Raw genomic sequence first — 17,165 nt, 5'->3', positions numbered from 1 at the left:
AGCTGATGGAATAAAATGTGTGCTGTGTGTTGTTTCAAAAATAGTAAAGATATTCAAAAACATTAAGAATATTTTGAAGATTCAAATGGGATGTTGGTTTGGAGATATTAATATTACTGACAGACTGGCATATTTAAGAATGTTCGCAAATAAAATATGATTGTTAATAAATTTCAAAATTCTTGAACAATTTTATTTTTGGAAAGCAGTTTTATTACCATGGTTGATCTAAGCGCTGAATGTGTATTGTTTATCTCAGGACTTCAGTGACGAATCAAATTTTGGTGGAAGATGTGACACCCTTGACAATCTCTCGTTGCGTGGATGTCCTCCGGAGTTTATTGAATCTCCTGTCAGCCACCTTAGAGTTGTAAAAGGCGAGCCTTTAAGCTTGACCAGTGAGAAGAGGGACGGGAAAAGGATACAAATGTCCCCACAAAAACTTGTACTTAACCTGCGACCAGGTAAATGCAGTGAAGAGTGATATTCTTGTGTTCCTCGAAATGCATCTGAAAAGAAAATGCAACTTTTCAGATAATAATAAGTATAGGTGTCCTGGGCAAACGATAAATTCCTTTTTAGCCTTGGAATGCCTGCTTCAGAAAGCCTTGAAATTGCTGCAAGAGTGAAATCAAAACAAATTTAGGGGGTTAAACATTCCGTAAAAGGGATCAATTTTAAACAGGAGCAAAAAACAGATTCCCGCTTTCTAAAAATAAAATCCTTGAATACCCATAAGCTGCAAGTAACAATGTGCGGGTGGACTGAGTTAAAATAAACTACAAAATTATAATCTAGAATGTTACTGTACTGGAAACTAGAGGATAAAGATGTTGAATTTTTTCATGTGGCAAAGTTCCATTGAAATTGATAACCCATGATTATTAATGAGCAGAATGAACAAGAATTGAAAAACTATAAATCAAAACATAAAGCCTGTAGACATCATGCATCTGATTAGATGTTTCTTACTGATATCTATTCAGCACGTCAAACATGGTGTTAATCATATAACTTTCTAACAGGCAGGCGGCTGACATTTGGAACGGATGTGCGGCAGTTTGAAGATTATCCAGTCGATCTCTATTACCTAATGGACCTTTCTGCCTCTATGATTGATGACCTGAACAGAATTAAAGAACTGGGCTCCTCTCTCTCCAAAGAAATGGCTAAACTGACCAGTAACTTTAAACTGGGCTTTGGAGCATTTGTAGACAAGCCAGTATCTCCTTTTATCAAAACTACACGGAAGGATTTAGCCAATCCCTGCTGGTAAGCAACTTATACTGTTTTTAATATACAGATTGTACATTCATACATTCTTCAGGAACCCAGCAAGGGTACAACATTCAGGGTGCTAAGAAGTAATTTAGAATAATCTTGTTGACAATGTTTCTCTGTACTCATCCCAACTCAAAATAAAACATCTCCTTTCAGACGACTCAAAAAGAGGTTGGATATGACTTTCACCTCAAAATGGCCAAGAAAGTCACTCAGTTTAAGGGCAATCAGGGATAGACAATAAATATTGATGTTAACAGCATCATCTACATACCTTGAGCAAATTAAAAACAAACTTTATTCCAAGTCAAAATTGCTGTTCTCCTAAAGCACAGCAAATTATTGCCCCTAATCTCACAAGTCCTTGAATGCATCAAAGCAGGGATCAATCAGACACTTGCGTTAATTGTGCAGGATGGAGGAATCAGTCCTGGTGCAGCTGAATGGTGGACCAAGCTGCAAGAGCTTTTTCTAATGCTGTCATAATACCGTGAAAATGTTTCTACCCTTAAAATTGATACAAGACCAACATTTCATAATTCAAATCTTGAGTGTTTAAAGAATCCAAATAGCTGCTGGCAGCTTTTTCAGTTTGCAAAGGAATGAATCAGGTGCAGCCGTACCAGAGTAAGAATTTTCAAATAATTTGAACGAGAGAGAAAAATCAACCAGGCACAAAAAGCTACACAGAATAAGACACTGGGGAGAATGACTTGCAACTTGCTTACCTCCAGAGTCCGATTGGACTTTACATGTGAAAAGATGAAGTTAATGTAAAATGAACATACATGGTGTTAAATTATCGCATACGCTCTTCCCTAATACTGAACCTTCACCAGCAAATGGAAATTGCTGAGGAAAGCTGTGTAAGTGGAGTTTAAAACTGCTCGCTAGGATTGGATTCAATGCATATAATAAATAGTTTTGAGACAAAGAGCTTAATTGCTGGAACTTAACAATTATCCTATACTTATAAGGATAGTTACCCTATCAGTGACAAGACTTAACTTTCTACTATCAATTTACTTCATACCCATCAAGCAAATGCAGCAATCCATGTCATTCAATGCATGTGTATTGCCAAATGCCAATTTCACAAAGCTCACAGGACAGCACTGAAACGTGAATAGCAAATGATTGATACCAGCATTTAACTGCATCTACAGTTGTTATATTTACTTGCATAACTGTGAGTGCATCAGCCTCATCATTACTTTGGCAACAAAATCTGGTCCAATATAATTGTCACCTGATGTTTTTAAGTCAATCTGTGTGCAGGAACTTTTTCCATTTATTTGAATGCATGGGAAATCTAGCCTGTTAACCTCAAGACTGTAAAAATAAATGGGTCTATATAATATGGATTATGCAAATAATACACTTCAAAACATAAATCTATCTCACAAGCTGTTTAGAGGGATATGGGCCAAATGCTGGCAAATGGGACTAGATTTATGTAGGATATCTGGTTGGCATGGACAAAGGATTTGCTTCCATGCTGTATAACTCTATGACTTTATGACTCTAAATTATATCTCTTTAGTTTAATTAATATTTCAAACATTAATTGTGGATGTCTTTACTCCACTGCTTTAGCTTCATTGCAAAGAGAGTTGCATCTGATAGTGATGCTATACTTGTATTATCAATCCATAAGGCTTAACTTGGCATTGGAAAATTGATATGAGGGAATATCTCAGACTGTTTGGATACAATATCAAACTGGATTTAAAATGTGCTCCTGGGCTCTCTTCCGTTTCCTGAACTGTATCTACATTAAATTAACATGTCTAAACAATGTTGGGTTTGCCTCCTACACTGAAAACATTTAAATACATGACCATTGTTTTAAAAAAATAACAAGTTGCCTCCAATTGATACTAATGCAACAAGAAACCTTTGCAATACTCAGTAGGTAAAAGTGAGCTATGCTAATAATTGGTCTTTATATATTCTGGTTAAAAGTGATAGATTCAGTGTTCTGATTTGCTTTTTCTGACTGGAAAATTATGCAATCGTACAGTACTGTACTACTGCTTTCTGACAACATTTAGTATAGTTTAAAAAAAAAAGACCTTTAGCGTGCTTACCTTCATTGAAAGGGGGTTTGAGTATAAGGAGAGATATAGACACATAGAAAATAGGTGCAAAAGTAGGTTATTCGGCCCTTTTGAGCCTGTACCACCATTCAATATGATCATGACTGATCATGCAAATTCAGTATCCCATTCCCGTACTCTCTCTCCCTTGAGACGCCAGGGTCATATCCAGCTCTCTCTTGAATATATCTAATGAACTGGCCCCAATAGCTTCCTGTGAGAAGGAATTGCACAAGTTCACATCTCTTTGAGTGAATAAGTTCTTCCTCAATTCAGTGCTGAAAGTCCTACCCCTTATTCTTTCACAGGGAGTATTCCCTTAGACTGTGACCTCTAGTTCTGGACTTCCCCAACAACTTCTTCCCGCATCTGGCCTGTCCAGTGCATTAAGGATTTTGTATGTTTCTATGAGATTCCCCCCTCATTCTTCTTAATTCCAGTGAATACATGCCCAGTCGATCCAGTCTTTCCTCATATGTCAGTTCTGCCATCCTAGGAATCAGCTTGGTAAACCTTCACTGGACTCCCTCAATAGCGATAATGTATTTCCTCCAATTAGGAGACCAAAATTGTACACAATACTTAAGGTGTGGCCTCATCACATCCCTGTATAACTGCAGCAACACATCCTTACTCTGATACTCAAATCATCTCTCTATGAAGGCTAGCATACCATTAGCTTTCCCCTCCATCTGCTGCATCTGCATGCCAACATTGAGCAACTGTTCCATCATAACACCCAGGTGTGCAGCTTTACAGAACTTTAGTTAGGCCATTCTTGGAATATTGTGTGCAATTATGGTCACCACACTACCAGAAGGATGTGAATGCTTTGGAGAGGATACACAAAAGGTTAACCAGGAAGTTGCCTGGTATGGGGGATTTTGGCTATGAAGAAAGGTTGGATAGACTGTGTTTATTTTCACTGGAACGCGGGAGATTGAGGGACAACCTGATAGAAGTTTATAAGATTGAGTCGCATGGATAGAGTGAAAAGCATGAGGCTTTTTCCCAGGGTGGAGAGGTCAATCACTAGGGTCAGTCAAGGTGCGAGGAGGAAAGTTTAGAAAATATATGTGAGGCAAGTTTTTTTACACAAAGGGTAGTGACTGCCTGGAGTGCATTGTGAGAAGAGGTGGTGGAACCAACTACAATAGCAGTATTCCAGAAACACCTGGACAAATACATGAATAGGAAAGGAATAGAGATATACAGATCCTGTAAGTGAAGACAGTTTTGATATGGAGGGGCAAAATGTGTCAGCGCAGGCTCAGAGGGCTAAAGGGCTGTATCTGTGTTGTATTGTTCTTTATTTTTCACATTAGCTGACTTTTTTTTTCAAAACTGTATTAAATACCAGAAGTGTAGTTTCACCATAGGAATTTTAATATAGAAATTTAATATGTCAATATTCCTCCTGAGAAAATGTCAAATGCTTTCTACTGGAAAATTAAGGATAATGCTATAAAAATGGACATAATCGTTATTTAGAAGATTCACCCTTTTCCTGATTAAAAATTCTTTTAAGTTTCTTTCAACTGATTGCACAAAATTCTGCTGCATAGTTTTTCATGAGGTGCTTAATATTTTGCAAACTCAAGTGTTGCTATATTTGGAACTTCATTTTGATTGGAAGTGGAAAAATATTGTATCTTTTTTTAAATAGGACTCAGGACGCAGAATGTTTGCCCACATTTGGTTATAGACACATGCTTTCACTGACTGAGGACACAACAAAATTTAATGAAGTTGTTCAAAAACAGCAAATTTCTGCAAATGTAGATGATACTGAAGGAGGATTTGATGCAATATTACAAGCAACTGTCTGTAAGGTAAATTAACCTCTTGAATTTACTTTGCTGTGTCATTAAACATTGCCATGCAGATAGGGAACAAATAGGTGAAGTGTCTAAAAACAACCTGTATTAAAAATAATCTCTATTTTAGGAAAAGATTGGTTGGCGTAATGATTCCTTGCACTTGTTGGTATTTGTGACTGATGCTGATACACATTTTGGAATGGACAGCAAGTTGGCTGGAATTGTCATACCTCATGATGGAAAATGCCACTTAGACAATGAGAACAAATATACAAAGTCAACAGCAATGGTAATGTTTTTAAAAATACTTTGCTTTTAATTTAACATCATTTATTTCGAAAGACAAAAGGATTGGATGCAAAATAGCAAGATTTTGTGGGCTGCCTAGATTCCAGTCAAAGTTTAAAAATTCTGAAGTTAAATTGCCATAAATCAAGTTCCTGAACAGACTAGAAAAAGTTAGTTCTTAACACAACTCTTAATGTTGTTTGAAGTATATATGAAGTTAATTTAAATTTAATCTTATAAGTTTTGATAAATGTTCATTTTTCAGTGTAGTTTGCCAAAACCTGAATTCTTCAATTCAAAAAATACCACAACGTGGAGGATACCTAATGTTTAAGTGTGAACACAGGTCAATTCTTGATAGTTTCCAACCAACCAATGGTGCTCATTCAAACTCAATTGACAAAAAGGTCGTGTCACAACTACCATGCACCTAGTGTTTCTCTAACAATACTTAGTCGTGGTATGAAACCTAGTTTGCATGAATATTAAAGGTTTTTTTGAAATTTATCAGCTTGTTCATTAAGCATTTCTATATTTACTTTAGCCATACATTGCTGCAGTCTTAACAATAATTGCTTCAGGAAAGTTGCACATACAAAGACTGTTTTCTTTTTACTTTTTCATTCTTGTTTGTCATTTCGCTCCTAATCTCACCTTGCTTTCTTCCTCTTTATTGCAATTTCTGTAAAATAATTGACAGAGTTAACAATTTCAGCAAACACTTCCTGATTAAAAAAATTCTTCAGGGCCCTCTTGTGGTGCAGTGGTAATGTCCCTAACCCTGGACTGGGAAGCCCAGGTTCAAGTTCTATCTACTCCAGAGTGTGCAATCACATGTCTGAGCAGGTTGATTTAGAAAAATTGATTAAATAAAAATTCATCAGTGAGCTCTTCTGGTGTGGTAGTAGTATCCCCACCTCTGAGCTAGGAGGAATTGGCGGCATGGTGGCTCAGTGGTTAGCACTGGTGCCTTACAGTGCCAAGCACCGGGGTTCGATTCCAGCCTCGGGCAACTGTCTCTCTGGAGTTTTTACATTCTCCTCGTGTCTGCCTGGGTTTCCTCTGGGTGCTCTGGTTTCCCTCCACAGTCCGAAGATGTGCAGGTTAGGTGGATTGGCCATGCTAAATTGCCCGAAGTATTCAGGGGTGTGTAGGTTGAGTGCATTAGTCAGGGGAATTATAGAGTAATAGGGTAGGGGAATGGGTCTGGGTGGGTTAATCTTCAGAGGGTCAGTGTGGACTTGTTGGGCCAAATGCCTGTTTCCACTCTGTAGGGATTTTAATGAGGTTCCATCTTCTCCAGAAGTGTGCAACAATACCACTGAACAGGTTGAAGAAAAATACCTAAAAATTCTTTAGTTTTGTTAAAGAAAAGAGGTATGCAATTGAATGTCCTGTTCACATTGATTTCCATCCCCTGTAGAGGGTGCTGAACCTAAGCCGAGTCAATTTATTGCACTTCGTATGAGCACTGTGCAACAGTGTTTTATGCATTATTTCTGCATCTGTTATTTATCATTATCCTTATATTTAATAATTTAAGACAAAGTATTTTTCTCCATATTACTTTGGGTTGTTAAACACAAGCCACACATTTGCCATTAATTTACTCAATTCGGGTTGTCATTTCTATTATCCCTCAAAATTCTTTGAGCAGTTTTCTGTTTTAACCAGACGAGAAAGGGGTCATAGTTCAACCTGTTTTAACCCTCTTCAGCGAAAGCATTTTTTTTTTGTTTTAAGCAGGCAGCTTTCACGCTTAATGTAAAAAAGAAACCAAAGAACTGCAGATGCTGGAAATCAAAAGCAAAAGTTGCTGGAAAAACTCAGGTCTGGTAGCATCTGCAAAGGGAAAGCAGAGTTAATGTTTTGGGAGCAGCGACCCTTCTTCAGAATTGATTTTATCTAATTAAAAAGTTGGTATATTTTCTGAAGATGGGGTGGTGGGAGGGGTGTAGGAGTGAATGATTGGCAGAGATGGAAAGCAAGAAAAGTAGTTGGGCAAAGGAAAGGAACACTTTTTAACTTAAAATATCGCACAGCACCAGGTTATAATCCAACTTTGAAAGTACAAGCTTCAAATAAACCTGTTGGATTATAACCTGGTGTTGTGCAATTCTTAACTTTGTCCACCCAATTCCAACACTGGCACCTCCACATCATAATTTATTATGGAAGGGGAGAGCAAATGCAAAGCATACAAGAAAAGTCAACACCTAGCAACATATACAGCACAGGTATTGATGTTTAAAAAGAGAATGAGGAGAAGCTGGTTGAGCATAGGCACTGATAGAAGCAAACACAAATCCTGATCTTAGACCTAATGGGTTGTAAGGTGTGTGTGAGATAGAAAGGCAGACAGGGAAAGTGTCATCCAGGTTCTTTCTTACAAATCCATTTTCCCTTGTCTTTGCTCTGCTGCTGAGAGTAAAGGATAATTTGCATATTCCTGAGTCTGCTCATTATTTTTTCGAGATGAATATTCCACATATTACACAGAGATGAAAGATCATATGTAAATCATGCAGGATATAGTGGTCTGTGTTTCAGCGCCCTTAATAACTCAGTTAATTTCAGCTTAGACTGTTGTTCACTGATGGGATTGCCAATTTGACTCAGCCCAATCAGGTGATCACAGCAGCCATGTACAGAGGAACCTCAATTATCCGAATACTAATTATCCGAAAATCAGATTATCCGAAGGAGATCTCGAGGTCCTGGTGGAAACATTACATCAAAGACGTGTTTCCAGCAGTGGTTGCATCTTTTGTTTATAGTGATTAAACAGGCACTGTCTCCAAATGACTGACCCCCTGCCCTGTCTCTCTCCCCACACATTCCCTGGTGTTCTACAGAGGGGTGTACACTAAGCCCCACCCCCTCTTCCCCAGATAATCTCTCCAACATTGTCCTGTATAGGGCAGAGGTGGAACCTGTCAAAAAGGTGCAGTAGAAAATTGTGTGTGCGCACGCTATTTGGAGACTTACAAAGGCAGCTGCAGTAGCAACAGTCTTGTTGGTGTGCAGTCTGGCTGCCCTGAAGAGGAGGCGAGGCAGGCAGGGGGCGGTGTTGGGCAGGAGGGGGGTGGTGTTGGGTGCGGTTGGGGGGGGCGGGGTTGGCCAGGGGTTTGGGGGGCACGGTGTGGGACACGGTTGGGGGGCGGTGTTGGATAGGGTTGGGAGCACAGGGTCTCGCAAGTTGTGTGCTGCTGCGAGTCTCCTGAACGGGGAGCAGACTTTTAAAACCTCCGAGCCCCAGAGGAAAGGCATTTAATTAATTAACCGAATAATCGATTATCCGAACAGAATAGTGCCCGGCCATCTTGTTCAGATAATCGAGGTTCCCTGAATTTTGTTATTGTTAAACCCGTTTTAAGTCCATAAAAGTCATAGGCATTTAAACTAAATCATTTAAGTTGAATATTGATAGTCTATTTTCAATGTGATCGTAATACTTCCTAGACTCAACGTAACTCTGACAGGGTTACAATTAACTTGTCCACTAACCATAATTGAACAGATTGATTGGATTGACAGAAACATTGGCAGATTTTTAAGGGAGCAAAAGCAGAAATTGCTGATAAAGCTCAGCAGGTCTGGCAATATCTGTGAGGTAAATCAGAGTTAATGTTTTGGGTCCAGTAACCCTCACTCAGAACAGAGTTGTAATGTCTGGAACTGAAATGCACCGCAAGCCCAAACAATGCTCCCAAATAAATTTCCTGTGTAATTCTTAGCACACTCTGGATAATTTAGTAAATATTGTCCAACAGCGAAATCACAACGAATGCTGAAGAGTATGTTCTGAGTTTTGCAAGTGCAGGCTCATAGAGTACAGTCAGCAAGCTTCTCACAGTTAAGGGAATTAATTACTTTATACCTGGTATAGCATGATCTATTACGTTTATGTAATGGAACATCTTTTTGGTTTGACAGTAGAATCCTGTTCGTGGAGACCATCATTCCTATGTTTTATGCAATGTAGCAGTGTAAGATGACTAACGTCACTTGTTGCTCAACATTTTGGGTAATTTTCCCTTTTCAAAGTAAACTGAGGTGAATTGGGTACATTTCAATGTCAAATGTTGTACCATAGGCCCATTCATGAGTCTGCACAAAGTATAGTGAGAACTGATTTGATCAGAATAGCCTTTTATCTCACAGACTAATTGTGATACGTTTTATCTCAGCATGAAGCTTGAACAGTGAGCAGATCAATATGGCTCTATTCACAAGGTTGCCAGTAAGGTTGATCATGTGCTGTGTGGAACTGTAGGAATCCCAATGACTATATTGACCAGTAAACATAAGCTTGCAGCAGATAATAATAAAGAACCTTCTGACAGAGCTTTCAACTAGCACATTGAGGAAAGGGTGCTCATTTGATTGCTCCATTTCAATGGTATATCAGAGTGCAGAATGGAGTTTATTAAAGTGTGGGAAAATATTGCTTGGGTGCAATTGTGGACTGAAGTATTGCAAACATATCATCTCTATATGGAACATATACAAGGTGTAAGAGAATAGTGCTCACTCCCTTGAAGACATGCTTCTCATGGCAACCACCAAACATCTTAGAAAGAGCTGGGCGTGGATAGGATACCACTTTACATTTACTCACTGCATCATGACAATCTAGATGTGTCATTGATGTATAAATCTGTTTTCATAGAACTCATGGACTTAAAACTTAGGCAGTTGAGTTCAGTTCTAACCACGCCACGTACACACAAATAGATGGTATAATATTTGATTATATTGTCATGTGAGTAATGAAACCCTATTGCAACCTTGCAGCTGCTCCCTTTCTGAAGTAAAATTGGATTGCCAAGAATTTTTTTGGACAGATACCTCATAGATCTTTAATTCTTTGGTATCAGTATATTTTACTTAAGTCATAAAGAATCTCTTAAAGCTCTAAAGATGTTCCAATAATTCTGTAATTGGATTCCAACTTGTAAATACAGTTGAAATATTTTACCAAACCCTGTACTTATTATGTTTCAAGAGCAAACCTGGACCTACCTTTAACAAATACAGACTCTGACTCATTCAACACTTACTATGTCGCAGATATTATTGATTATGGTTTTTGTGACAGTCATACGCTGGGAAACAATTATGAATCAGAGCTATGTTTTATACTGTCCCAAATGTCCTTTGGTCTGACTTCAAATTTCTCAGTCTATTTTCTACCAATTTAGGATGGAATTTACTATTTTGTTTCATATTCAAATATATTTATGAATTATGATTAGGATTTTCATGTTCCATCTATTTTGGTTGCATTTTGTAACTGGTCATATTTTGTGCTGCATTTATTCAGCAAAACATCCCAAGATGCTTCAATAGAGAACATGGAAATGATGCCTCGGACTGAATTTTATGAAAAATCAGCTAAATGTCAATGTTGGGGAGTTACATGAAGGGCTTTTCTCCCTTTACCTTGAGGAAGTATTTCTTTCACTGTTCTCTGCAGCTTGCCTCATTAACAATGCACCATTAGCTATGGCACTCCCCTTGCATTCTTGTGTGTTCAGCAATAACGTGTGTACCTGCGACTGCTCGGACCTCCTGGGAATCAAGACCCCTGTGCCATTTTAAAAGCCTAGCCATGCACCAGATCAAACGCTGTGGCCAAGAGCTGCCCTTCACAGAACACTTTGTGTGAAGGGATCAAAAAAACACAGTTCTGAGGACATATCGGTAGCAAGGCTGATACGTCATTGCAAAAACAAGTGCACATTTCTAACTGTATCATTATTTAAGAACATGCTTCACAGGTTAGTAGTCCTCAGCATCAGTCCATCTTAGAACCCTGTCTTAGGGAGTGCCTACTGTCACCTAACATCTTCACATTGATCAATGTGGGAGCATCGCACACTGGAAAGCCTTCAAATGGTTGAAAACATTCACTTTTATTCAGTGACAGCCAAAGCAAGGAATAAATAAACAAAAGCTGCATTTGCCTCTGGGAACAGACCGGGACTGCTTATCTTCCAAGTGGCAAAATATTTGCAGTCAATGAGTGATCACTGCACTCAACTTGTACCTGTTGCAACCAAATGCTAATTAAGTCCTGTCTGGCTTGTAATACCCAATGCTGCAGCACTCTGTCATGTTAAAGGGGATGTTCCACCATCTCAATTTCCTCCTCGAAACAATGCTACCGCTGTTCCAGCACTTCATTGTCCATCATGACCTTTCCTTGCCTACTCCAGTTATGCACAGCGTAACATGCGAGGATCATGCAGCACACTATATTTGGAGTGTACACCAAGGCCCTCCCAGACTAATCTAAGTATCAAAACCTCATCTTCAACAGACCTACTATCTGTTCTATGATGACTCTTGTGAAGACTGGTCTGTGATATATCTTTGCTTGGTCTCAGGAGGTTGTGTAAATGAGTGATCAGCCATGGTTGCAGAGGGATGCTTTTGTATCCCAGTAACTATTCTTACAAGGCATCTGGACAAGGAAAAGAAGAAGGAACATGTGAGTTCTCAAGGATATAGGCATCATGGCAGCTTCCAAAGTACTTGATGCTGAGTTCTAAATGTGGTACTGATGATCACAGATGACTTGCATATTGATGGAATGAAATCATTTTCTGTTAATTAAGTGAGTGATGTTGTGATATAATACCTTTCCCCTGGTGGAGGTTGTGCCTACTGCCCAGACACTGATCTGATCACAGAAAAATGAGACAAAGGTGGGATCTGTCACATGTTCACAACCCCTCAGGCTATAGGACCTGCTGAAGCACTTGAAATAGTTCTGTGACAGTCCCAAAACTTAAGCAGTCTGCAGTGACACTGTGGTTGAAAAATGTGGTGCTGGAAAAACACAGCAGGCCAGGCAGCATCTGAGGAGCAGGAGAATTGACAGGAGCCTTCAGGCTTATGCCCAAAACGTCGATTCTCCTGCTCCTCGGATGCTGCCTGGCCTGCTGTGTTTTTCCAGCACCACATTTTTCAACTCTGATCTCCAACATCTGCAGTCCTCACTTTCTCCCTGCAGTGACACTGTGCCTTGCTCAGCTGGAGGAAATGGCATCAAGGGCAATAGACTTCTGTAGTACCTCAGCATCCTGAGGAGACCTATACCGTTGACCTTTTCACATGGAGGTTCTTCAGCAGCTTCTGGAAGTTGCTGATGATCCTGGGCTTGCTGATTTATTTATCATTCCTTAATTCTTGCACCTTTATAACATTGCAACTGCAGCAAAAATGACTCCTTCCTTAGCTGGCTGCATTAGTTATACTTCCAATGAACCTTTTGGGAATATCAGAAATAGAACATATCCTCAGTACTGTGAGCAATCAGTGTTCACATTACTCACAATTTACTATTTAGCATTCTTCTCCATCGATTGTGACATGGAGGAATCCAACAAGGTGGGCCGTGGAAGTCTCTACATAGACTTTTGACATAGGGAATCTTATTCTGGTGAATGGTTCACAAGTCACATTATGCAAATACAGTAGGAATTGTACGTCTTGTATGGTTACTGATACCTTGTTACCCCACACCGACATCATCTAAGAAAGCCTGTATTACATATAGAAAAAGTTGGTGAAAACTTACAGCTCAAGGTGAGACTGAATCAGCTGTATGCCCTTGAGAAACCTACGAGATCTTGTATGGTCTTTGTGAATTGTGGCCCACAGCCGACATTTTTAAGGTTATGCGTGATCATTTAAGGTTATGTGTGATCATTTCTCTTTCACAGATGTGACTATGATCAATCTGTAATGACCAAAGACATGGTGATAGCTGGTTATGACCAGGATTTACATCTCACGCAATTGGACACTACACATATATTTCACATGCAGGATCTTATGATTATAAATGACTTCAACTTGTATTGCGAAAGTGCCTGATGAATGCCATTACCCCTTGAAAGGCCTTACATCATAAGTAGATCCCATGTGCTGAGAAATGAAAAACACTCACCTATTTTACCCATGCGTTCTTGTGCAACCTCACGTTATAGAAAAATTGCGGTTTAGAAACAACGTTTAAAGTGTTGGTGATGTAATCATGTTACAGCCAAAACACATTTTAAAAGTTCATACTTTAGAAGCAACATCCCCAATTTGTCAAAATTCACTTTGACTAAATGCATGTTAGAGCAGAACAACCTGAAATGGATATGGTCACAGCCATTTTCCATGTATTTGTGAATCACATAATTATGGAAGGCAGTACAGATCACACTTAAAGAGGGAGTAACAGACTCTGCTTGGTAATCAAAATTCTCTGTTTCTTACTTGCACTGCCTGCAGTGTTGAGCTTCCATTCATTCCCATATATTTCTTTCATTTACACCTTTGGCTTCCAACATTACCCTAAGATCTGGCCATACAGCTGAATCATGCTAGCCATCATGTGGCACTGTCCCCATTGAAGCCACCGTTATCACGATCATTGATGAGCCCCTTCTGACTGATGAATGAACTTGCCTATGACTGATCTCAGTCTAGCTCCTCAGCTAACTGACCATGAATTCCCAAATTGGTTCCACTGGACTCGCAGAACTGAACATGGTCCATTCCACAGACTGTAGTAATATGGCACACCCTGACCCTTACTGTCCTAAGTGGCTGACTGACCACAATTAAGCACCTGGACTGATATTAGATGCTGTGCTTGACTTATTGTGTCCTGACTGAAGGTTGTCTCCCTTGACCTGACTGAGGACTATTCTCCTTAGACTTCCAGGCATTGCCATTTGGCTGTACCACATGCAGTATGATTGATGGATAAGCTGATAGCTGTAGGTGTGACATTGATGTAGTAGAGGGCATATAGCAATATGTCCACCCTCTTGACTAATCCACTATTGAAAACCATGACAAGATACCCAGCTTTGTATCTGTACAAAGCAAAGCAAAGCAAAATTACTGAGAGTCTTTAAGTTCCGAATCCGATGTCAAAGCACAAAAGGGAAAGACAAGGCAGAGATACCTTGAGCACTCAAATAGATGTAAAGTGACTGAGCACTAAAAAGCAAGAGAGGAGACTTGAGATGTATCATGGTTGAAATGGGCGCTTGCTCTTGTGTGCAAAGTGTTTTGGAAGCAGCACTAAAATAAAAGATACCATTGCTCTCCAAAGTGTATAACTGATGTGCAGACCTGTACTATATGTGGGTTCAACATGTGCCGTAATGATGTGGTGAGGCTGATGCTTGTCTAAAGCCAATCTTCATCGATGGTAGAGAGCTTGGCACAGTCATTGCTAATGGAGCATTACCCCGAAATGTTTGGGACTGCTGTCCAAGGTGGAGGCCCAGAGTAGCAACTGGGGAGCTGGATTCATCAGGTACTGACTCTGAGTTTCACATCATTGTCTAGTCTCCATCTAATGCATAGGACAATAGGAAATTGCATTTCAGTGAGGTGAATTTAGGTACTAATAGCATGCAAGTAGGCCTCTTACTCCTTGCTAGTGAAATTCTTATCTTGCTATTTAAGTAATTGTTGCAGAATTAGAATTTTATTCTTGACTGGATGTAGGTTTGCTCGCTGAGCTGGAAGAAATATTTCCAGATGTTTCGTCACCCTACTGGATAACATCTTCAGTAGGCCTTCGGGCAAAGCACTGATAATAAATCCTACTTTCTATTATACATTCGGGTTTCTTTGGGTTGGCAATGTCATTTCATGTGGTGATGTCATTTCCTGTTTTTAGATGGGGTCTAACTTGATGTGTTGATAGAGTTCCGTTTGGAATGCCATGCTTCTAGGAATTCTCATGCATGCCTCTGTTTGGTTTGTCCTAGAATGGATGTGTTGTCCCAGTTGAAGTGGTGTCCTTCCTCCTCCTAGGTTACTAGTGAGAGAGGGTCATGTTGTTTTGTGGCTAGTTGATGTTCATGAATATTAGTGGCTAGTTTTCTGCCTGTTTGTCCATTGTAGTGTTTGTTACAGTCTTTGCACCGTATTTTATAAATAACATTAGTTTTGTTTGTTGTCTGTATAGGGTCTTTCAAGTTCATTAGCTGCTGTTTTAGTGTGTTGGTGGGTTTGTGGGCTACCATGATGCTTGACATTGTGAATCTCATTTCTTCTGCTGTCACCATATTTTCTCATCTGACCCATCATTTGCAACATAATTCAGGATCCTTCATCACCCCTTCACTGCCCCCCCTCCCGACCCCCAACAATATTTAAAAGGTTATATTGAGTTAAGAAAGCTGGCTGACAAGAATTGGTTAATAAATGGAATATGAGAAGTCTTCTCTACAAATTGGTTTTGGTTGAAGTCAGTGTTATTGAGATAACTACAGTTCATCCAAAGCAATGATCTTTTTCTATGTTCAAGGCAGGTTATCATTGTATTATATAATAACAATTTATTCTTATATCATACAAATAGAAATTGACTGCATTCTTACAAATAATAATGTTAAAAGATGATATGTCAAATGAGTAATTAAATGGTACCTAAGGCTGAAACCTGAAGCCATGGTGGAAAAGGTCTTGTGGTTCAGAGAAGGGCCAGAAAATTAATGGACCAATAAGATCAATTTCCAGTTTAAACACATTAATTCTCTTGATTGACTCATTGGCCTGGATTTTCCAGTGGCCAGGCATTATTCCAGCATACAGAGGAGTTGTAAATGGTGACCTTGTAGAATCCCCAATCTAGCAGATTCTGAAAGAATTGGAAAATTGGAGATTCTGTTGGGGGATTCCTCTATACTCTGAATGCCTATAGTCAGAAGTGTAATGGAATAACAGATACATGGGTTGAAAGTTTCCATGATTACGAAATCTTGCTGTATTGCATACTCTGCATACATTTAAACGGGGGAATTTGGAGGGTTCCAGTGGAGTTAAATGCATAGTTACTCATGAGAAGTTAGACTATTAAATACAGAGGACCCCCGATTATCCAAAGGACACAGACAGGGAGTATTTTATTCGGTTAATCGAATGCTGGATAATCGAATGCTGGATAATCGAATGCTGGATAACACAGTTTACCCGAACATTGGGACCTTGCGATCTTGCCGGATAATCAAATGCTGGATAATCAAGGTTCCTCTGTACATAGCTAACTCTTAAGAAACAAATTGACAACATACTTAGCTCACACACCCTCAACTACACCTCCTACAATCACTCTGTACCCTGCAAACTCCAACCTGACACTCCCCAGGACCCAATGCCCTACCCTGCTCTGGGACCCCATCTGCCCTGCTCCAATCCTGACCCCCACTTCTCCATGCATCAAATTCAACCCCCCTTTCCTCGGCCCTGTTCATCCTTCACCAGATCCAACTGCCCAACTCTCCTCCCCTTGCACTGGAATATTTTGCCAAGAATGTTGGAGTCACTACTTCTGTTTAAACAAACAGGGGTGAACTAATAATCTGCAAGAGATTGGGCCAGATTTTCAGATGACTGGCAATGAGTTGGAACTGTATACATCAGAAAAGCAGAGAGTTGGGAGCAATTTGGTTCAGGTTAATAAATAAACATTACTTGCTTCTGTTTATTTAAGATGATTACTTCAAATGAATAGGTTAAGGAGGACCAAATGGTATACTTGCAAATTACATAAGGGGTTGTACTAGTTTGGAAGTTTGGCAGTTCTTTTGCTGAGAACCTGATGCCAACTGGTGTGGTGAACACTGATTACTGATATTTCTACAGGGCACTT

The 17,165-nt window shown here is 39.5% G+C and overlaps 1 protein-coding gene across 2 annotated transcripts in view; it reads left to right on the top strand.

The window, feature by feature from the left end:
• Nucleotides 1-17,165, top strand: part of itgb6 (integrin, beta 6) — a 90,070-nt gene that overhangs the window by 1,338 nt on the left and 71,567 nt on the right. For both annotated transcript variants that reach the window (XM_043693848.2, XM_043693845.2), the window contains exons 4-7: nt 260-464; nt 1,026-1,272; nt 5,047-5,212; nt 5,328-5,489. In XM_043693848.2, the coding sequence (XP_043549783.1) occupies nt 260-464; nt 1,026-1,272; nt 5,047-5,212; nt 5,328-5,489 (780 nt within the window). The remainder of the gene's footprint in view (nt 1-259; nt 465-1,025; nt 1,273-5,046; nt 5,213-5,327; nt 5,490-17,165) is intronic.

This window comes from Chiloscyllium plagiosum, unplaced genomic scaffold (assembly GCF_037043375.1).
Source record: "Chiloscyllium plagiosum isolate Xiang-an unplaced genomic scaffold, Cpla_swu_hap1 HiC_scaffold_7, whole genome shotgun sequence".
In the NCBI taxonomy this organism is placed as follows: domain Eukaryota; kingdom Metazoa; phylum Chordata; class Chondrichthyes; order Orectolobiformes; family Hemiscylliidae; genus Chiloscyllium; species Chiloscyllium plagiosum.
This window is presented reverse-complemented; position numbering and strand designations above follow the sequence as displayed.